The 22,179-nt window shown below is 43.6% G+C and overlaps 2 protein-coding genes across 10 annotated transcripts in view; one reads left to right on the forward strand and one right to left on the reverse strand.

The window, feature by feature from the left end:
• LOC102931788 (EF-hand calcium-binding domain-containing protein 6) overlaps positions 1-16,067 on the reverse strand; it is a 97,558-nt gene extending 81,491 nt beyond the window's left edge. For 3 of the 9 annotated variants that reach the window (XM_043546081.1, XM_043546080.1, XM_043546078.1), the window contains exon 1: positions 6,255-6,878. In XM_043546081.1, coding sequence (XP_043402016.1) covers positions 6,255-6,681 — 427 coding nt within the window. In that variant the 5' untranslated portion in view covers positions 6,682-6,878. Of the gene's footprint in view, positions 1-6,254; positions 6,880-15,727; positions 15,815-15,957 lie in introns of those variants that run through there. The other 6 variants (XM_043546083.1, XM_043546082.1, XM_043546076.1 and 3 more) reach the window with 4 other exon arrangements.
• A 1,855-nt stretch (positions 16,068-17,922) lies between these two features.
• On the forward strand, positions 17,923-22,136 carry SLC25A4 (solute carrier family 25 member 4). Its single transcript, XM_007068599.4, has 4 exons — positions 17,923-18,274; positions 20,120-20,606; positions 21,200-21,340; positions 21,659-22,136. Exons 1-4 carry the CDS (start codon positions 18,164-18,166, stop codon positions 21,814-21,816), a joined length of 897 nt encoding a protein of 298 aa, XP_007068661.1. The 5' UTR covers positions 17,923-18,163; the 3' UTR covers positions 21,817-22,136.
• Positions 22,137-22,179: the final 43 nt, after the last annotated feature.

The following is a 22,179-nucleotide window of genomic DNA, read 5'->3' on the forward strand; positions in this document are numbered from 1 at the left end:
CAATACTCTTCGATGTCAACTGCATCATAATGTTGCTTGTGCATTAAGACTTCCAGTTCTTCTTGTTTATTCCCCCACATTCCTTGCATTTGTGTACAGAGAACTAAGGTGCTGAACAGATTCCCCAACTCATTTCCATCTTGTTGTTTCTATGGCCCTCGCTTATAAACAGTCTATAAAGAGTTAATAAATTATTAACAGATGTTTTAACAAAGGGTAAATCAATGGTGATAGATTGTTATGGAACCTAACAGGTCAATAGGTTGCTTGTATCCATCTATAATGGCTTCTACTGATGTGCTTATAACCATCTACAACAGTTAGTACTCATGTCTGTAATGTGCTTATATTAGCCATTATTTATTAATCCATTATAAACTATAATAATACCAAAAGCATGACCACATAGAGATTCTTCTCCTCCTTTATAAGGGTCTATGGATTAAAAGTTCTAGATCTGAACACTGTTGTGATTTTATTATTAACAACGACATGTTATCAAATGTTTTACTGTACATTATACTGAGGGACAAGAATAACCTAAAAATAATGACTATTCATGCCAGCCAATCTAATTCTTCAAGCAGCTGATGTAGAAGAAATCAATGACTAGCAGTTTCTATCATTAGTTTTTCCATCAAAATATGTACCACATTTGAGATGTCACAAAAGAATAGAAACAGGGAAGTAAAACTTTGAAAAATGTATGAAAAAAAACTGAAGATGTGGAACAAACGGGTGTGATGCCACAGTCCTCAAATGCTGCACATAGGATTCAGGAGACATTATTCACAACACAACAGTATTCCTAATAGGATGGCAAAGAAGCAGCAGCGGTGCACTAGTGCTCTTTTCAGGTCAATTCTCTTCAGGTTCTCAGATCATGCTCCTTACTCTTTCCTTGCTCTCTCCTCCCCTGTCTCATATAGCTCGGCCACAAATGAAATAACTGAAGCACTGAAAAAACCCAAAAACCCATTGTATTAGCCTAGATTCAGTTGCTTTGGTGAGAGTAATCCTTAAACACAACAGGACATGTTCGGTCAAGCCATTTGTTTATATTACTGGTTCAGCCAAAAGGGAATGTCAAAAGAATAATGTGTATAACCAACAACAAAAAGACACAAATGTACGTAACTGTATAAGACAATACCAAGATGTTTGGAAACGGGCCTTTCCCATGCTTTTAGATTCTTACTTTATGCTAAACCTGTCAAGAATATGGTCACTTTGGGGATCATACTTGACACAAGGCATCGGTCAATGTGCTGCATTTAGAACATTGAAATGTCAAAGGCACAATTTGCACATGTATTCTCTGATTTGCATGCATTCAGAGTATGACTTCACTTTTGTGCTATTACAGGCTGATTGAACCAAATTTTACCCTTCCTTGCAACCTATGCCACCCACTGAAGTCAATGGGAGGCCAGAATTTGGACTGTAGAGTTTAGAAAAGCCCAACACATATTTATTATGTCATCTTTTGGCTTTCTCTTGCCTTTGCAAGATTGTGTTTAGGGTGTGTGTTGTATTCTTATGTGTTTTTCAGTAAAACTGTAAATTAGTCAAAAAGGGAGGTATGTAGATACAGTAAGAAATCTGAAAAATCTTCAGATATAAAATTTAAATATTTCTAAGTCAATATCTTATTTGGGGTTCAAATTCAAGAACAAACAGACATATCCCCTGTTCTGTGCTGTGAAAGGCCACACTGGCATTTCTATGGCCATCTGAAGTCATCTTCCCCCCCTCTCCAATCAAACTGAAATCAATCACAAATTATTATCGATATTTTAAGGTATACACCTGCACATTTTTAAGGCACCAGATGGGACCATATACAGCCACAGACAATTCGCAAGATTTTTCAAATGGGTGCCTAAAGTTGGACTGCTACAAAAGCAGCACTTTTAAGTCAGGCCACTTTTCAGATACCTAAATATGGATTTGGGCATCTAACTTTTTCAAAAACAAGTGCCTAATCTTGACTAATATGATTAGAAATAAAAAAGCAATACATGTTCCACATTTTAAATCTCTAGTATAGTAATAACCAATGCAATGTTTTCTAAACAATGCATTATGTTGGACCATTTGGGCATGATTTCTGCATTCACCATACAAGAACTTGCATAGTATTTGGTCACTTTAGTTTTGCAACCAATTTTAGACAACTGTAATATTTACCCCTAATGTAACAACCTCTAATAACCAATGTACGGCAAAATCCTCTTTCCCTTACTCACACAGTGCCCAACTGTGCCACCGTTATGGTGAATAGAACCTTACTACATGAGTAGTCCCACTGAAATCAATGGGACCGTGTATGTAGTAAGGTATCATTCAGTGTGAGTAAGCATTTTACAACTGGGCCAACAATCATTACTGTACCTATATCTTACTAACTTCAAATGAGACTCCTTGTGAAGTAAGGTACTTCTCAGTGTGTGAGTAAGAACAGCAGAATCTAACCCCCCGTTAGTAATGTGAACATTACTTACAAAATATGGACCAAATAAAGGCAACATGAATTACATGTATTTTCCAAAAACAATTACTATTTGTGTATATAAGTTTATCAGGTTCCTTGTTTCATTCATATACTGCACTTATACATAGTTCATGGAGCCAGTATTCTATGAACTCTATTTTAAAACATTCTAAATTTAGGATATTCTAGTCTGCATTTGGGCACTGAAATTAACACTTAAGTATCTGGCTACCTAGGGTACATTTGTATGCCAGGGATCTGAAATTAATCACTCCATTTTGAACAGACAAGTTTAAAAACTGAGTCATGATAGTCAATGAATCACACAATAAGTAAATGTCATTATATATCATGACTGTACCAATTTAAGTGTCTGCTGAATACCTAAGTATTAAATACAGTCTATTTGGAGACATAATTTAAAGTATTACTTTTTATTGTCTCATAATTGCAAAGTAGAATTCTTACTTGGCTTAGTAATTGGCAGGAGCTCAGCAAACATTACTGTGAGAAAATGGTCTTACAATTTCATTTGTTAATAATGTTTTCTAAAGTAAAAACTAATGTATATAATAAAATGAAACAGTAATGTTTTATTATATGCATTTATGATGTCTATCGAAGGAGTTTTAAAGTCAGGTTTCAAAAGAGACATTTCTAATACGCTATAATTTTCAGTAATAGTATAATATTCTTGGCCACCATCACTTTTTTATTTAAATAAGATGAAGTGGGAGTGTTATGGTTTACCCGTTTAGGAACAAATGTCTCTGTAATGTGCACATACAACATTTATATATGCAAATTAATTGTGTGACTATCTGATTTATGCACACAACTGCAGTTTTGCACTTGCACGTAAATATGTACAAGCAGAGTTCGCAGGCAGAGTTAAAAGCCCATTTGAAAATGTGGCCCTCATTTACCCTTTGGAATATGGTTGACATTTAATGATTCTTAGGATTGACATCACCACCAGATCCTTGGGACAGAACTTCAGTCTTATTTTGTACATTTAAAGTGTACATCACTGTACTATATAAAGGTACAATTCAAGTGTGGAAAGAGGTCACTATGGCAGGTTCTTGCACCACTTCATAGAATCATAGAATATCAGGGTTGAAAGGGACCTCAGGAGGCCATCTAGTCCAACCCCTTGCTCAAAGCAGGATCTAATCCCCAACTAAATCATCCCAGCCAGGGCTTTGTCAAGATGGGCCTTAAAAACCTCTAAGGAAGGAGATTCTACCACCTCCCTAGGTAACCCATTCCAGTGCTTCACCACCCTCCTAGTGAAAAAGTTTTTCCTAATATCCAACCTAAACATCCCCCACTGCAACTTGAGACCATTACTCCTTGTTCTGTCATCTGCCACCACTGAGAACAGTCTAGATCAGGGATAGGCAACCTGTGGTACGCATGCCAAAGGCGGCACGTAAGCTGATTTTCAGTGGCACTCACACTGCCCGGGTCCTGGCCACCAGTCTGGGGTCTCTGCATTTTAATTTAATTTTAAATGAAGCTTCTTAAAAACCTTATTTACTTTATATACAACAATAGTTTAGTTATATATTATAGACTTATAGAAAGAGACCTTCTAAAAACGTGAAAATGTATTACTGGCACGCCGAACCTTAGATTAGACTGAATAAATGAAGACTCGGCAGACCACTTCTGAAAGGTTGCCGACCCCTGGTCTAGATCCATCCTCTTTGGAACCCCCTTCAGGTAGTTGAAAGCAGCTATCAAATCCCTCCTCATTCTTCTCTTCTGCAGACTAAATAATCCCAGTTCCGTCAGCCTCTCCTTATAAGTCATGTGCTCCAGCCCCCTAATCATTTTTGTTGCCCTCCGCTGGACTCTTTCCAATTTTTCCACATTCTTCTTGTAGTGTCGGGCCCAAAACTGGACACAGTACTCCAGATGAGGCCTCACCAATGCAGACTAGAGGGGAATGATCACGTCCCTCAATCTGCTGGCAATACTCCTACTTATACAGCCCAAAATGCCATTAACCTTCTTGGCAACAAGGGCATACTATTGACTCATATCCAGCTTCTCGTCCCCTGCAACTCCTAGGTCCTTTTCCTGAAGAACTGCTGCCTAGCCACTCGGCCCCTAATCTGTAGCAGTGCATGGGATTCTTCCTTCCTAAATGCAGGACTCTGCACTTGTCCTTTTTGAACCTCCTCAGATTTCTTTTGGCCCAATCCTCTAATTTGTCTAGGTCCCTCTGTATCCTATCCCTACCTTCCAACATATCTACCACTCCTCCCAGCTTAGTGTCATCTGCAAACTTGCTGAGGGTGTAATCCACGCCGTCCTCCAGATCATTAATAAAGATATTGAACAAAACCGGCCCCAGGACTGACCCTTGGGGCACTCCGCTTGATACCGGCTGCCAACTAGACATGAAGCCATTGATTACCACCCGTTGAGCCCGACAATCTAGCCAGCTTTCTATCCACCTTATAGTCCATTCATCCAGCCCATACTTCTTTAACTTGCTGGCAAGAATACTGTGGGAGACCGTATCAAAAGCTTTGCTAAAGTCAAGGAATAACATGTCCACTGCTTTCCCCTCATCCACAGAGCCAGTTATCTCATTGTAGAAGGCAATTAGGTTAGTCAGGCATGACTTACTCTTGGTGAATCCATGCTGACTGTTCCTGATCACTTTCCTCTCCAAGTGCTTCAGAATTGATTCCTTGAGGACCTGTTCCATGATTTTTCCAGGGACTGAGGTGAGGCTGACTGGCCTGTAGTTCCCTGGATCCTCTGTCTTCCCTTTCTTAAAGATGGGCACTACATTAGCCTTTTTCCAGTCCTCCAGGACCTCGCCCGATCACCATGAGTTTTCAAAGATAATGGCCAATGGCTCTGCAATCACATCCGCCAACTCCTTTAGCACCCTCAGATGCAGTGCATCCGGCCCCATGGACTTGTGCTCGTCCAGCTTTTCTAAATAGTCCCAAACCACTTCTTTCTCCACAGAGGGCTGGTCACCTCGTCCCCATACTGTGCTGCCCAGTGCAGTAGGCTGGGATCTGACCTTGTTTGTGAAGACAGAGGCGAAAAAAGCATTGAGTACATTAGCTTTTTCCACATCCTCTGTCACAGGTTGCCTCCCCCATTCACTAAGGGGCCCACATTTTCCCTGACCTTCTTCTTGTTGCTAACATACCTGTAGAAATCCTTCTTGTTACTCTTAACATCCACTCCATGGTGAGGCTGCAAAGGAAGTTTTAGGCACACTGGTCATACAAGGAAGCCTCTGCAACCCCCCTCTACTACAAGAGAATCCCACTTGTCTAGCATGTGGAAGCATTTTAAGAGTAGGCCTAAGGAAAAATCATGGAGCAGGTCCTCAAGGAATCAATTCTGAAGCACTTGGAGAGGAAAGTGATCAGGATCCATGACTATGTAGAGGCCCGGCTTACAGACAGACAGCTACTGCTACACTACCTTACGAGTTGGAGTAATGGTCTTGAAGGAGCAGCAGTTTGCCTACAGGTTAGGAGGGGCAATCTCCGGCTCCTATTTCCTTCACCCGATCTTCAGCCTGTGACCCAACAAAGCCCATTCACTTGGGTTGGGGATAGGACGGGTACGTTGCACCGAACACCGGTAACACATTTCTTTTTCTAAAGCCAAGTGTTCATCACTTACCAAACACCGCTTCCCTCCCTATCAGCTTTTCCTCGTGTCCCATCCCCCAGGCATGTGGCACCCCCTCCCTGACAGCAGAGATACCGGTTACCTGTGCTCTCCTCGCGCGGCAGCTCTGCCCGCCCCGGGGGCTCCCTCCAGCTCCCACGGGACGGGGGCAGACTGGCCCCTGGCGGGCCCCTCCCCACGCTCTGCCGGCACGTACCGAACAGCGGGAGCTTGGGCTTGCCCGGGGCCGCGCGGGCGGAGACCTCCTGCGGCTGCGGGGGGGCCGGCAGGGAGCGGGCACCGCGGAAGGCGGGCGCCAGCAGCTCCGGCTCGGGGGGCTGCGGCGGCGGGGCCCAGGCGCCGCCGCCGCCCCCTGCAGGCCGCTGTCCGCGAGGCGCGAACCCGCGCAGAGCCAGGCGCTCCGGGTCGCCGAGCCGGGAGAGCGGGTGCTGGATCACAGGCGGCAGCCGGGGCGAAGCGGTGCTGGGAGCCTGCGGGCGGCCGGAGGGCACCTCGCCGCGGGCAGCCATCCTGGCCGAAAGGAGACAAGACCAGGCCGATCGGTGTCGGGCGGCTCCCCCGCCCCCGCGCCGGGGGTAAAAGCCCCAACACAAACCGCCTGGGGGCTGCACCTGGCTGGGTGCGGAGCCGGAGCGCCCTCCCCTGCCCCTCTTTTAAAAGGCTGCGTAGGGACCGTTTCCAGCCCCCCGCGCCGAGGCTAGTACGTTCCGGGGCCCTGTGCTGCGAGCCCGAGCGGCTGCTGAGCCAAAGAAGCCCTGGCAGTGCCCCGTGCTCGCCCCTGGCCTTTCCCCCAGCCGCCCCGGACGCTTTGGAGCGGCCGGTGTTTCTCTTCTGGAGCAAGGGGAGGTTGCTACAGGCAACAGAAAACGCCTGAGTCCCTTTCCAACAACATTTCTGCCAGAGTGCGAGCCGGACGCACCGCAGGGAGGTCCGGCTGCATTCCCCAGCCCCGTGACAGAAGCCCTGGGAGGAAGGGAACCCCCGCCTCCCCAGCGTAACCACTGGACTCTCCTCCCTACACAGCTACCGGGGGAGCGTTACCACCAAGAAACGAATGAGCATATGTGGGGCTCCCCTTTGTAACATGCAGCCAGTCCCTTGGCACATGTACGGAAATTAAAATAAAATATAGACTTGAGCCACAGATATCAACCTGACCCTGAATAAACAGATCTACCTTACACTGTATCCTGAAGGTCCATAAATTTGGACTCTGTCCGACCAAAACGGAGACAAAGTTGAGGCGCTTCAGCTGAGTGTCCAGCTCCCAGACCTTCAAACCCAGGGACTGGAAGAATGCCCTAGCTATTAGAGAAAAAGGGACTGTCTTTTAGATGGACAGGACAAACCATGGGGCTTTACAGAGATGAATATATCAGGTCAACATCTTTAAATGCCCCTAGAAGTGAACAGAAAGTCAATTTTCAGAGTAGCAGCTGTGTTAGTCTGTATTCACAAAAAGAAAAGGAGTACTTGTGGCACCTTAGAGATTAAGCAATTTATTTGAGCATAAGCTTTTGTGAGCTACAGCTCACTTCATCGGATGCATCCGATGAAGTGAGCTGTAGCTCACGAAAGCTTATGCTCAAATAAATTGGTTAGTTTCTAAGGTGCCACAAGTACTCCTTTTCTTTTTTCAGAAAGTCAATGCAGATCTTATAGCCCTGGTATAATCTGTTCCACAGCCAACACCATCAAGTAAATAAGCAGCCATCTGCATTTTGCATCAGCTGCAGCTTCTAAGTGATCTACAAGGATAACCCTATGTAAAGCATGTTACAGTAATCCTGTCCTGAGGTGACAAAGGCACGGATAACTGTTACGAGGTGGACATCAGAACACCAGGGTCATAGTCATCTTGATAGATGCCTGGGGAAAGGCCCTCTGGTCATATTACCTGGGGATTCAGAATCAAAATTAATGATGTACACTAAGGGAATATGAGTTTTAAGACTATGCCTAGATCCACAGAGGGATTTAGACTGCACACTTCATTTTTAGATACTTTGAAAGTCACTAGAATCCAAAACCCCTGAATTAAGCACTTAATCTCCCCATACAATGCATGGGGAGAGATAGGTGCCTGAGAATGGGATCCATAAAAAACAGCATGCTAGTGGGTAGCCAACTAAACTAGCCAATGGGAGATGCCAACTAGATGAGTGTCTCTAAACCCACCCCTCATACAGAGTTAGGCACCCATGTCTGGGTTGCAGGGAGGTGCTGGCCTATCTCTACGAGCTCTCCACACCTCGGAACCTCTCTCCTGGACCCAGGTGGCTTAGGTACCTAAGCTGTTTTTGCAAGAAAGAGCAGAGAAGGTGGTATCTCCATTATGACTTTTAGCCCAGTGGTTAGCTCATTCACCCAGGATGTGGGAGACCCAGGTTCAATTCCCTGCCTAAATGGAGGAAATTTTAAGAGCAGTCTCCCACTCTCAGGAGCATGTGTGAACCACTGGGCTATCTTCTGCAGTTTCCACGATATGCTATGCATCCGATGAAGTGAGCTGTAGCTCACGAAAGCTCATGCTCAAATAAACTGGTTAGTCTCTAAGGTGCCACAAGTACTCCTTTTTTTTTTTTTTACGAATACAGACTAACACGGCTGTTACTCTGAAAACTGGGCTATCGGATATTCTGATATGAGTATCTTTCAGTCTCTCCAGCTGAAGGTGTTCCATTGTACATAAATACTTAAAAAGTCACTGAGCCAGAGAGAGAGTGTGGACATGATTCCACACTGGTGATTAGTCCCTCTATTTAATTTATTTAATCCGAAGTGGAACAGTTTCTACAAACAAGAGATCAAGAGAGACCCACATTGGAATATCTCATAGCCCTGAGCATAGGGAGATTCCTTTTCAACTCCTTTCTATCTGGTAGAGATGGGACTTGGACTCAGATTTCCTGCATAGTGGGGAGTGCTCTAACCATGGGGCTAAAAGTTATAGGAGAGGCAATGTCTCCTGCTCCTGGATTTTGAATGGGCCTAAATCTGGTAACTGCTCTGAGGACCCGTACCAGATACGTGTACCCCTGCCTATTGTCCCCAATCTGCATCTGGTTTGAGGATACCACTGGGATTAGGTATGAGACAGGCTTCTGGACGCCTACGGCAAGACATAAATTTAGACCACTAAGGGACATTTGCAGTGACAATTTAGGCACTGAGTGAGTTTAGTTGAGTACAGGGGTAGGCAGTAGCTTCACACCAGTTTTGTGGATCGCAGTAGCAACTAAGTTCCTTTGTGGCTCTGGGCTTCTGGCCCCAGTCCTGCACTGAGAATTGCACATGGGTCTCTGTGCCTGAAAACGTCAGTTGTTAATCTCCGACTGTCTGAAGGATTCAAGGACATTCAAAACATTTGGATAATCAGAGTTTCAGATTAAACAAAATGTGACTAATTGGAGTATGAGGAGGGTTGATCTGTATGTGGTAATTTGTTTTTACTCTGGTTGTTATGACTGTATGAACTGTGGGGCTCATTTAACTTTTCGTGCTCATACAAGGTACTGGATTGACAACACTGAATGATTATTTGTTACTTCTCTTAAAACAAACTCAATAGTTTTCCAAAGATTTCCTAAGACGAAATGTAAAGATCAAACTATATATATGTGCCAGTTTGGAGGTTTAAAAGTGTACCAGGGCACATCTCTTTTTCATAATACAACAACAAAAGGATTATGTCTTGTCTTTTAGATTGTAAACTGTGGGGACACGGACTGTCGTTTGGTATGTGTTTGTATAGTACTTAGCACCCTGGGATCCAACCCAGTTGTGGCCTTAGGGCTATCACAGTATAAATGTTAAATAAGCCATAATAATTAACAATTGATTCAATGAAAGTGAAAGGGAGCAAATTTAGAATTGATAAAAAGAAATACATAATGCACAATTAGCCTGTGGATCTGATTGCCACAAAATATTCAGACAAACCAAAAAAATCACACCACATCAGCTGATTATCTGAATTGTTGAGACTGTGTTATCAACCCTCTGCTCAGACAGAAGCAGAGTGCTGGGACCATGCCCCAAACTGAAGACAGAACAGGGTGGCTGATCTATTGTATCAGCTAAAAGGGGTCTGAGATTCTCCTCACCTCTTTCCCCGCTGTGCTGGGGGGACCCCCCACCCTAGACTTTCCTCCTCCTCTGGCCATCTGAAAGAATGGGGGAAATCATGGACTGTAACTTGGCCACCGGGCCCTCACGGTGTTCCGCAAGTCCACCCCAAGACTTTGGGAGGCTGTTGAGCTGTGGCCTCCCCACTAGGCCTGCTGGGCCCCAAATGAAGCTTGTTACAACTTATGTGCATAAAGTTACACACATGTGTAAGTGTTGGCAAGACCAGGGTCTCTGTTGAGAAAAAAAAAATCCAGAGTTACAATAAAGATTTTTTTAAAGATGTTGGAAGAGATATAAACTCTAGGCTAAAGCTTTCCCTGTAGGTAGATTATTCCATAATTACCCTCTTCAGGGTTTCTGTTGGTTTTACACCTTCTTCCGAAGCATGTGGTGGTGATAGGACACTAAAATAAATGAACCAATGGCCTGATCCATTATGCTAGTCCGTAGGTTCCCATGTTGAGAACTGCAGTAAAATTTTTAAAGTGGAAATTAACAACTATATAAAAATACTGTTGCCATGCTGTCTAGAGTGGCTCACAACTGAGTGCCAATCTCACGTCAGACTCTCAGAAAACAGGGCAGACACCCCAAAGCGGTGGTATATTCTATAATTAGATTTCACCAAGCCAGTAACAACTGTATACTTCTGGATCACTATACCAGTCTTACCATGGAGTCACAAACAGTCCCCTTAGGTACTCCAGCCTATTCTGCCACCCAGACAAACTGGACTTAGCAATAATAGTCACATAAACCAAAAATCACACCAAGCAGGTTACTCCCAATCCCAAAGGACAAGTCACTTTCCACAGATCAGCTGGTACTTTGGATCTCACACCAAAGTCAATGCTGACAGCCAATTCTATAGTAAATTAACTATAGGTTTATTAGGTAAGAGAAAGGAATGAGAGTTATTGAGAGGTTAAAGCAGGTAAAGTATAATAATAGGTGAGTCAAAGTTAGTAAGTCCAAAATAATAGCAGTTGATGTAATACACTGGTAGTTTCCCAAAAGACTTTTCAGGGAACCCAGATGTTTCTAGGGATCTCCACTTTGCATTTGGTATTTTCTCTGTAAGAATCCAAAGAGTCAGAGATAAGGATTATTCCTTTGAAGCAGTATTTATAGTTTCTGCTCACAGAAGGCAATCTGAACCATGTCTTCATACACATGGGCAGTGAATTTCCATTGTCGAACACAATGGCCCTTACTTTTAAGTTAGCACTCTTAAGCAGTAAAAATCATGGAAGATGGGTGAGATTCCAGAGGACTGGAAAAGGACAAATATCATGCCAATCTATAAAAAGTGAAATAAAACAACCCAAGAAATTACAGACCAGTCATCTTAACTTCAGTACCCATAAAGATAATGGAGCAAATAATTAAGCAATAAATTGTTCCCAATCAAGCTGGAAGGGCATATCAAGTGGGGTCCCACAGGGATCAGTTTTGGGTCTGATTCTGTTCAATACCTTCATCAACGATTTAGGTAATGGCATAGAGAGTACACTTATACAGTTTGCGAACGATATCAAGCTGGGAGGGGTTGCAAGTGCTTTGGAGGGTAGAATTAAAATTCAAAGTGATTTGGACAAACTGGAGAAATGGTCTGAAGTAAATAGGATGAAATTCAATAAGGACAAATGCAAAGTACTCCACTTAGGAAGGAACAATCAGTTGCATACATAGAAAATGGGAAATGACTGCCCAGGAGGAGTACAGTGGAAAGGGATCTGGGGGTCATAGTGGATCACAAGCTAAATATGAGTCAACAGTGTAACACCGTTGCAAAAAAAACCCAAACATCATCCTGGGGTGCATTAGCAGGAGTGTTGTAAGCAAGACACAAGAAGTAATTCTTCTGCTCTACTCTCTGCTGATTAGGCTTTAACTGGAGTATTGTGTCCAATTCTGAGTGCTACATTTCAGAAAAGATGTAGACAAATTGGAGAAAGTCCAGAGGAGAGCAACAAAAATGATGAAAGGTCTAGAAAACATGACCTATGAGGGAAGATTGAAAAAATTGGGTTTGTTTAGTCTGGAGAAGAGAAGAGTGAGGGGGGACATGATAACAGTTTTCAAGTACATAAATGGTTGTTACGAGCAGGAGGGAGAAAAATTGTTCTCTTTGACATCTGAGGATAGGACAAGAAGCAACGGGCTTAAGTTGCAGCAAGGGCGGTTTAGGTTGGACATTGGGAAAAACTTCCTAACTGTTAGGATGGTTAAGCACTGGAATAAATTTCCTAGGGAGGTTGTGGAATCTCCATCACTGGAAATTTTTAAGAGCAGGTTAGACAAGCACCTGTCAGGGATGGTCTAAATAATACTTTCCTCTGAACTCATGGCAGGACTCTGGCCTAGGTGACCGCTTGAGGTCCCTTCCCGTTCTACAATTCCATGAGTCTTCATTTACATTTTCAAGGCTCCAGTCATGCTTGATGCGTAATTTAATTACAGGGATATATGCAATGTAAAAGGTAATGTAATAGCAAACAACTATGCTTCATTAGTTTTCATGAAGTTTAAACATAAAGCATATTCTCATATTAACACTCACACACACTTTTGATCTAGGGCCATGGCTCTCAACTTTTCCAGATTACTGTACCCCTTTTTCAGGTGTCTGATTTGTCTTACGTATCCCCCAAGTTTCACCTCACTTAAAAACTACTTGCTTACAAAGTCAGACATAAAAATACAAAAGTAACACAGTATGCTATTACTGAAAATTGCTTACATTCTTGTTTTTATCACATAATTACAAAATAAATCATTTGGAATATAAATATTGTAGTTACATTTCACTGTAAAGTATATAAAGCAGTATAAACAAGTCATCTGTATGAAATTTTAGTTTGTTCTGACTTTGCTAGTGCTTTTTAGGTAGCCTGTTGTAAAACTAGGCAAATATCTAGATGAGTTGATGCACCCCTGAAAAACCTCTGAGTACCTCCAGGAGTACATGTTCCCCTGGTTAAGAATCACTGATCTAGGGTTAAAGAGTTACAGGGATATACATAATGTAATGTGATAGCAATCTACAGATTATAGATAAGTGAAGACAATACCATTAACATTTTCTTTGAACTAAACTAACACACAAGTGAATTGGCCTGATTATACTACAATACCTTTAGACACTCCTTTGATTTCTATTAGCATATGAGTGAATTAGCCTGCAGTCCTGTCCTGAGTGGGCACCAGGGTATACAGCATCACACATGCACCCTAGAGTCATTAAATTATCTTAATAAATGCGCCTACTAACATACAGCACATGGAATCATTTTCAAACTAAACGCTTACTCAGTTCACAGATAGAGGAAAGTGGGGGTTAACATTAAGTTTATGGTAGAACTCTTAATGCTACCTTCACAAAGTAGTCATTGCATCTGTAGTCAATGATGTTACTAATCGGTGACTATTCCCTGAGAAGTGACAGTAAAAAAAATATATCATGGGAATCCATGTTTATTCTCTGTTAATATCTTTCATATTGAATTTGCTCTGGTTAGAAGTCAAAAGAGAATTTTTCTGTCCGTTAACAAGGTCATTCTCTAATGTAACTGAATTTGCATACAGTATATCCAAGACCATTCATCTTCAGTTTTTACTGAAAAATTCTCAAGTTTCCAAAATCTATTATGCTGTTTTTACCAATTTTCAGCCGAATTTTGGAGGAAGTGGAGGAGGCAAGGGCACCATCTCCTCACACTACCTCCTCTACTCTTCCACTTCCAAGCCCACTGAGACAGGAGAGATGGTGGCTCAGAAACCAAGATAGCCTAGGTTACCAACCTGTCATCTCTCTTTCAAGAGTGGGGAGCAGTGTCAGAAGTACCTGAAGGACTCAAGTGCTGGTTTATATACTGTTGTCAATCCCACACCCGCCATATATACATTACCAACTCTACAGATAGTGATCAGCATTCAAAGCAAATAAAAGTGAGTGAACTACTTTTCACAGTAAAAAGGTCAAAAATGAAAAACTGTTTTTATGTTTCAGAACCTAAGTGTTTTATTGAAAGTTAAAAAAAAACAACAACAGAATAATATTTACTCTATTTACCCAGAAAACTGTAAAGTTAATTTTTTGCAACAATTTGTACCTGTTTTTTAATTTTTATAACAATAATAAATTCCTGAGAAATTTGAAACAAAATAAAAACTGAAAATGTAGGGCCTTAGATATATTACATCTAGAGCAACCTATCAGTTAGTAGAAAAATTAGATGGTAACTGTGAGCCTCCACTTAGTACCCTAGTCTCACTGGCCTGGGTCCACAAAGCCAGTGAAGAGCTGAATGCCTAATTTCTAGGTCCTAGAAAATCAATGGAATAACTATGAGATCCACAAAGCCTGGATTAAGCACCTAGGTTCCCTATAGAATGAATGAGGAAACATAGGGGCCTAAGAATAAAATCCACAAAAGCCAGTGGGGAGCCAGTGAGAGATGCCAACAATAGGGATGTGTCCTAAGCTCTGCCCGCTCACAAATCAGGCACCCAACTGTGGGCTACAGGGAGGTGTCTATCTCTGTTTGCAATCTGCAGCCAGTAATCCTCTTGTGGAGTCAGGCAGCTTAGGCACCTAAACTATTCTTTGCAAGAAATGCCAGTGGCGGTGCTGCTTCCCCCTTATAACTTTTATCCCAGTGGGTAGAACATTCACCCAGCATGTGGGAGAAAGGCAGAGGGGGAAATTGAACCTGGGTACCTCACATCCTGGGGGAGTGCGCTAACCACTGGGCTAAAAGTTATAAGGGAGGTGGTATCTCCACCCCTTGGATTTTGACTGGAGCCCAATCTAGTAGGTATGTTCAGAAAAAACTTACAGGCTTATACCTTGCAGGAGGCATAGACATCTCCCACCCACCTCCACCTGGTTTATGGCTTGTGCTGGGCTTAGGTGTGAGACAGACATCTGGTTGCCTAGAGTGAAACAGCAGTGTGCATACCCACAGGCAGAAACATAGGGAGTTTTTACAGTGAAAACTTAAGCAGCGGGTGAGCTTAGGCACCTACAGAGCGCAGTAGCAGCTAAGCGGGGGTTTGTTGATCTGGGGTTTAGGCACCTAGGTATCTTTGTGGATCTGGGCCATTATACTTCCTAGAAAAAGTCAGCAGGACCTCAGCTCTTACTGTTAAATTCCAAAACATTCTTAGTTTAATTCCACAGCTCAGTGAGTTCTTTGGTGTTAAAAGGGGGGTTTAATGATGACTGAGGTACCAGAGAAAGAAAAAATGAAGGTCAAAAGACCAGCAGCATTGAAAAGCAATAGTAGTTGCCTCATGTTTTCCTTCACCAGCTGTGCAAAATCTAATTAACTCCACCAGTGGAGGTATCACTATGCTTTCTAGCTATACAATTATTATCTGACATAGCACAGCTGTGGGCTTTTGTGCTCAGGTACTCACAGCTGTGGCTCTCTGCTCTGTATCAGGGCTTTTACTTGTGGTGGCTGTAGTCTTGGATTGGAGTCTATTCTTCCCATTGTTCAGTAGCTGTGGAAAGAAAATTCAAGTCGGTTCAGTTGGGGGCCCATGCTGGGCGGGATACAAGATACTTTCAAGGAAGTGGTTCTGTTTGGAGTCAAAGGTCTCACAAATATCCTAGAATTTATAATTGTGAGAAGAGCCATCTTTACCTTCTGGGTGTATTGCTATACGATCTCCAGCCCTTGACAGTATTAACGCTTCAGGGTTTCAGACAGCCACCTGCAGGGAACAGGAAGGGCTTTCTGCTCCCAAGGTATTCTGGATTGTTTTTTTTTAATCTCCTTTGTCTGAAACAGCTGGAGATGGGACATTGGGCAGAGTGGGCCTGGGCTCTGAGCATTCTCTGTCTCAGGTGCTTGGAGTCTAACTGATTACCATATGTGGGGTCAGAAAGGAGTTTTCCCCCAGGTCAGATTGGCAGGTGACCTTGTGGAGTTTTTCCCACCTTTCCCTTCAGTGTGTGGGGACAGGTCAATTGCCAGGATTATCCGGGTATATCTCACTTAATCATTTCCCTGCCACTGCGGGGGCCTTGATGCATCTCTGTTCCTTCTATTCTCCGCCTGTGGCACATATCAGTGTGGTTTCCTGTGGGCTGTAATACTTTGGTCTAATTCCAGTGCTTGGGTTTAGTATGCTGGCAGGTGGCATGTGATATGCAGGAGGTCAGGCTAGATGATCTGGTGGTCCCTTCTTACCTTAAACTCTATTACCTTGGCTAGGGAAACATTCTTAAAGTAGCTGGGGCTAGAGGGAGCGGGATCAGCCACAGGGGCTCACGAATCCAGTTTACTGTTTCAGTGAGGAGAGGAATTTGATGTACATTAAGAGACTATCACTATGTAGGGAAGGTCAGTCTTTTAGCTGCCAAGTTAAGGTGAAATTCAGTTATACCAATTATTATTATTTGTATTGCACGAGCGTCTGCAAATCCCCACGGAAACTCATGTGCCATTGCACTAGGTACTCTACAAGCCCTGTAGTGCTTATCACAATCTAAAGCCCCCATCCTGAAAACACACCCGCTTAACTTTACAAGCACAAGTAGTCCCATTGATTTGAGTGTGTAAGTCTTTGCAGGATCGGGGTCTAAATAGACAAGTCACACAAGGGATGGGCAAAAGTACTATCCACATTTTATGGATGGAAAAGAGGGGACAGTGAGGCACAGAGAAATTAGTTAAGAATCAGGTACTGAGTGCACAAATTGTTCTGCTGTTTCACATTTGGTTTGAGTCATGCACTTGAATTTCCCAGGACACGTGCTCCTTACAGCCCCCCTCACTCCTCCCTTCCATGTAAGTGACCCTACTTAGCCCACTCTGCCAGTTAAGTTCCTGTCTCATGCAGGGTCACCTGTCCTTAAGGGTACAGTGAGGACACTAGCAGGAAAAGTTTTCTCTCCTCTTCAGGAAATCTAGGATCAGGGATAATGTGTTAGCATTTGAAACAATCTGTCAGACTTTTAGGACTTCAAGTAATGTGTGAAATCTTAAACACTTTTTGTTCTCCACGTAAAAGGCTCTCATGTCTCAGCAAGCCAGTCATGTCTCAGCAGGCCAATGAGGCTCACTATTATATTTATATCAGCTTCTTTACCTTATCTTACAAAATATCCATACAACCCAATTAACCAGGCTATGTGCACACATCAGCGTGCACTGTTGGTGTGCATCACTATGTACTATGATGCATCCGATGAAGTGAGCTGAGGCTCACGAAAGCTCATGCTCAAATAAATCGGTTAGTCTCTAAGGTGCCACAAGTCCTCCTTTTCTTTTTACTATGTACCATGTCTCTGTAAATTGGATGCACTCTGTCTGTGTGCCTCAACAGGGACAATAAGAGCCGTTAAAATACATTTGCCGGTTTATGAAAAGCTTTTATCGGACTCCCCAGCTTCCCTGGCTCTGTCCGTGGGTTCCCAGCTCTGGATGTGAACGCGAAGGGTTAACGCTCTCCGAAGTATTTTTGCAGCCTGCCCCAGCCCCGTCCCGCGTCTCCGCTGTGCTATTAATACAGCAGGCACATGCTCTGACATAGCGTTCTCCCGCAGGGAGCAGATAACTTTAATTTGCCCTTTAAACGTCCCGAGCGCTGGGCAGCCGCACCGCCCGCCCGGCCCCTGTGGGACAGCATGGCGGCTGTGCCCCTCTGCCCTCTGATGACTGGGGGGTTTGGCCAATGCGTGCGCCCCGGGGGGGACCCTCCTCTTATCGCGAGAAGCGGAGGGGATATAAGCAGGAGAGACGCCTCTTCGTCCGGAGCTGGGGGCAAGGGGCCGGCTGGGGAGGCAGCCGCAGCCAGCTGCTTGCGCAAGGGGGCTCTTTGGGGTTGGTCTGAGCGACTTCCAACATGACTAACCAAGCGATCAGCTTCCTCAAGGACTTCCTGGCTGGCGGGGTTGCTGCTGCGATTTCTAAGACAGCTGTCGCTCCCATAGAAAGAGTTAAATTGCTGCTGCAGGTAAGGAGGGGAACGATTTCCTTCAAGCCCCGGGCTATGGACTTTGGTAGAGCAAACGGCCCGTGTGAGTGGAAATCTAGCAGCGGGTTGCCTCTTATCAGTGTCGGCTCGTGATTGTCCAGAGAGCAAATCTAAATGGGGGGCGTGCTGCGGGTCGGTGCACTGGGTGGTAATCTAGAAAAAGATGCCGTCTATTTATCTCTGGGCGCTTGCAGGGAGTTTTCCTTCCCTGTGCGGTAGGAGCGTGAAGTTTTGACTTGCAAGCGGTGCAGGAATCTTAGTGTCAGGTGGGCACAAGCTTGAAGTGCCTAAATATGGCAACTGGCTTCGGGAGCTCTGGTTACGCAAGAGCAGCACCGCTTCTTTCTCCTGGCTCTGTTTATAGCCGGGGTACATGGGGACACTGAGCGCTGGGGGAAACTGGCGTCAAATCAGGACTCAATTTGTGCCAGGGCTTGGAAGTTCATAGCCCCAGCAGCTCTGGGCTTGCCCACTCCGTTATGAAAACTTAAAAAAAAAAAAAAATTGCTTGAGCTCTAGCACCTCTTTAATTACAAATTAAGCTTCAATGGTCATCACTGTTTTCAGGGGCTTGTTGGCCGGACGATAAGACCAGGGACCCAAACATGCTAAGAGTGCACTTACTATCTGACTTGCTAAGTGAAATGGAAATGTGAAACTCTAAAGCAAGGCTCTACACTTGTCTGAGACAAACACACGTCTGTGCAATTGGATAAGCTTTCTGGAAGATGTCTTTCTGTTAAAGTTTCAGGATCCTCCTGCAAATGCTCAGCAGGTGTCTCGTCCTGTAGGCAGTTTCCTTTTGACTTAATAATGCAATGGTCCTAAAGAAACTGGGTTAAGATTGAATAAAACAGGTACAGGCTATTATGTTGAATGGTAAGGTTATTAAAAAAGGGTTCATGTAATCTTCCAGAGTAGATGAAAGATGCATGATAGATCTCATGATGAGAAGCAGGAATTTTCTAAGAACATAAGAACGGCCATACTGGGTCAGACCAATGGTCCATCTAGTCCAGTATCCTGTCTTCCAACAGTGGCCAATGCCAGATGCCTGAGAGGGAATTAACAGAACAGGGCAATTATTGAGTGATCCATTCCCTGTTGTCCACTCCTAACTTCTGGCAGTCAGAGGCCTAGGGATACCCAGAGCCTGGGGTTATGTCCCTAAACATCTTGGCTAATAGCCATTGATGGACACATCCCCCATGAACTTATCTAGTTCTTTTTTGAACCTAGTTATACTTGTTGGTACAGGAGTGTTGTGAAGGCCAAGAGTTCCACAGGTAGACTGTGTTGTGTGAAGAGTTCTTCCTTAGGTTTTTTTTTTTTTAAAACCTGCTGCCTAGTCAATTTATTGGGTGACCCCTGGTACTGGTGATAAGTGAAGGGGTAAATAACACTTCCTTGTTTGCTTTCTCCACACCATTTGTGATTTTTATAGACCTCTACCATATCCCCCCTTAGTCATCTCTTTGCCAAGCTGAACAGTCCCAGTCTCTTTAATCTCTCCTCATACGGAAGCTGTTCCATACCCCTAATTTTTGTTGCACTTCTCTGTACCTTTTGCAATTCTAATCTTTATTTTTTTTTGAGATGGACCAACTAGAACTGCATGTGGTATTTAAGGTGTTGGTGTACCGTGGGTTTATATAGTGGTATTATATTTACTGTCTTATTTTTATTCCGTTTCGTCACTTTGACAAATCGGGGTTTGTCTGAGACATTGTCCAAAGTAACTGTTGCGATCTCATCTCTGTGCCCTTCTCTCTCTCTCTCTCTCTCTCTCTCTCTCTCTTCCCCCCCCCTCTCCCTTCCCTCCAGGTCCAGCATGCCAGCCAACAGATCACAGCTGACAAGCAGTACAAGGGGATCATAGACTGCGTGGTGAGGATACCCAAGGAACAGGGCATCATTTCCTTCTGGCGAGGCAACCTGGCCAATGTCATACGTTACTTCCCCACCCAGGCCCTCAACTTCGCTTTCAAGGACAAGTACAAGCAGATCTTCTTGGGGGGAGTGGACAGGCACAAGCAGTTCTGGCGCTACTTTGCAGGGAACCTGGCCTCTGGAGGTGCTGCAGGAGCCACCTCCCTGTGCTTCGTTTACCCCCTTGATTTTGCCAGGACCAGGCTGGCTGCCGATGTTGGAAAAGGGCTGAGTGAGAGGCAGTTCACAGGGCTGGGCAACTGCATTGCCAAGATCTTCAAATCTGATGGCCTCAGAGGGCTCTACCAAGGATTCAATGTGTCAGTCCAGGGCATCATTATCTACAGAGCAGCCTATTTTGGGGTCTATGACACAGCCAAGGGTAAGTGGAGGAGGAGGGAGCTGTGATTACTGAGAGATAATCCAACAAATATAAGGATGGCCTGCTCCAGTGCACCCTACCTTGGGCTTTGGCTCTCAGGACTTAGCTAAACTGTAGCTTTGTTTAAATTTTATATAATGGATTATAAATATTACAGCACACTTCTGAAATTCCATCCTGTCTGTTTTGGTTGATTCCCTCACATCAGGCTTTTGTTTTTGCAAACTCGGAGCCTCTTAAAACTGAGTTTGTAATTTCACTCCCATTTCAGCATGGTCATTTTTGTGTGGTGTTTGTTGAATTGGGTTATAAGAAGTCTAAATCCTCATACTACTACTGTAGTGCAGTTCTGCAAGGAAGCTGTTATGGTCAAGGTTAAATGTTCTAAAAGCTAACTCTCTTGACTGACGTTTAAATGGCTGGACTGAATGAAGACTGATGATGCTGAGCAAGATATGGCTGAAGGAATTGGCTGTTGGGAAAAGTCCCCTCGACTTACCATTGATCAGGATCTGTGAATGGGTGGAGTCTGGGGTAGGAATGATTCTCTTCCCCCCCCTCCCATACTGACATTGTTGAATTACTCTTGACAGGTATGATGCCTGATCCCAAGAACGTGCACATCATAGTGAGTTGGATGATTGCCCAGACAGTCACCGCTGTAGCGGGGCTGGTGTCCTACCCTTTTGACACTGTCCGACGTAGGATGATGATGCAGTCTGGCCGAAAGGGAGGTAAGAACAAGTCTTTGCCTGTAGTGGCCTAGCTGAAGAGATTATCTCCCCAGCAGGACATGGCCAAAACTTAGAGCATTATATATGCTACAGAAAATCTATGACCTTTTTCTAATAAAATAACATTGGAATAAATGGGTCCTCACTATATTTGATTGGTCTTTCAGATTGTTGTGAAGCACTTTGATAGAGCTGCATTTTTTGTTGTTGTAAATGTATTTGTACTAATTTTAAAATGTTCTAGGGAGCACACTTCTAATTGATGGAATTGCCTGTATGATTCAACAGTTTTTCATGTGTACCTTCTTGTCTCCACAGCTGATATTATGTACAAGGGCACAATTGATTGCTGGAAGAAGATAGCTAAAGATGAAGGAGCCAAAGCTTTCTTCAAAGGTGCCTGGTCCAATGTGTTGAGAGGCATGGGCGGTGCTTTTGTATTAGTATTGTATGATGAGATCAAGAAATTTGTCTAAAGTAAATAAAACTCTTCTGTTCAGTTGTGTAATATACTACTTGTGGTTTAATGGACAACTAAATATTTCCTAGGGAAATTGAGATGGCTGTCATGGGGTAAATCCAGTTCAGAGAAGGATGCATAATTGTTTAATGGTTGTCCATTGATTCATAGTTAAATTTTGACTGAAAAGTCCTCATATTTGTATTGGAACCTGTGTATATATTAAATATCTACACAATATCACTAATATACTTATTCCTATGACTAGAATGCATTTCTTGATGATTTGGTGGCTTACATGCTAGCTATTAAAATAGAGTTCACCTTATTAGATTTTTTAAAAAAAACAAGTCAAGATCAAGTACTTATTTGTATTAAA

Source organism: Chelonia mydas, chromosome 4 (assembly GCF_015237465.2).
Source record: "Chelonia mydas isolate rCheMyd1 chromosome 4, rCheMyd1.pri.v2, whole genome shotgun sequence".
NCBI lineage: Eukaryota > Metazoa > Chordata > Testudines > Cheloniidae > Chelonia > Chelonia mydas.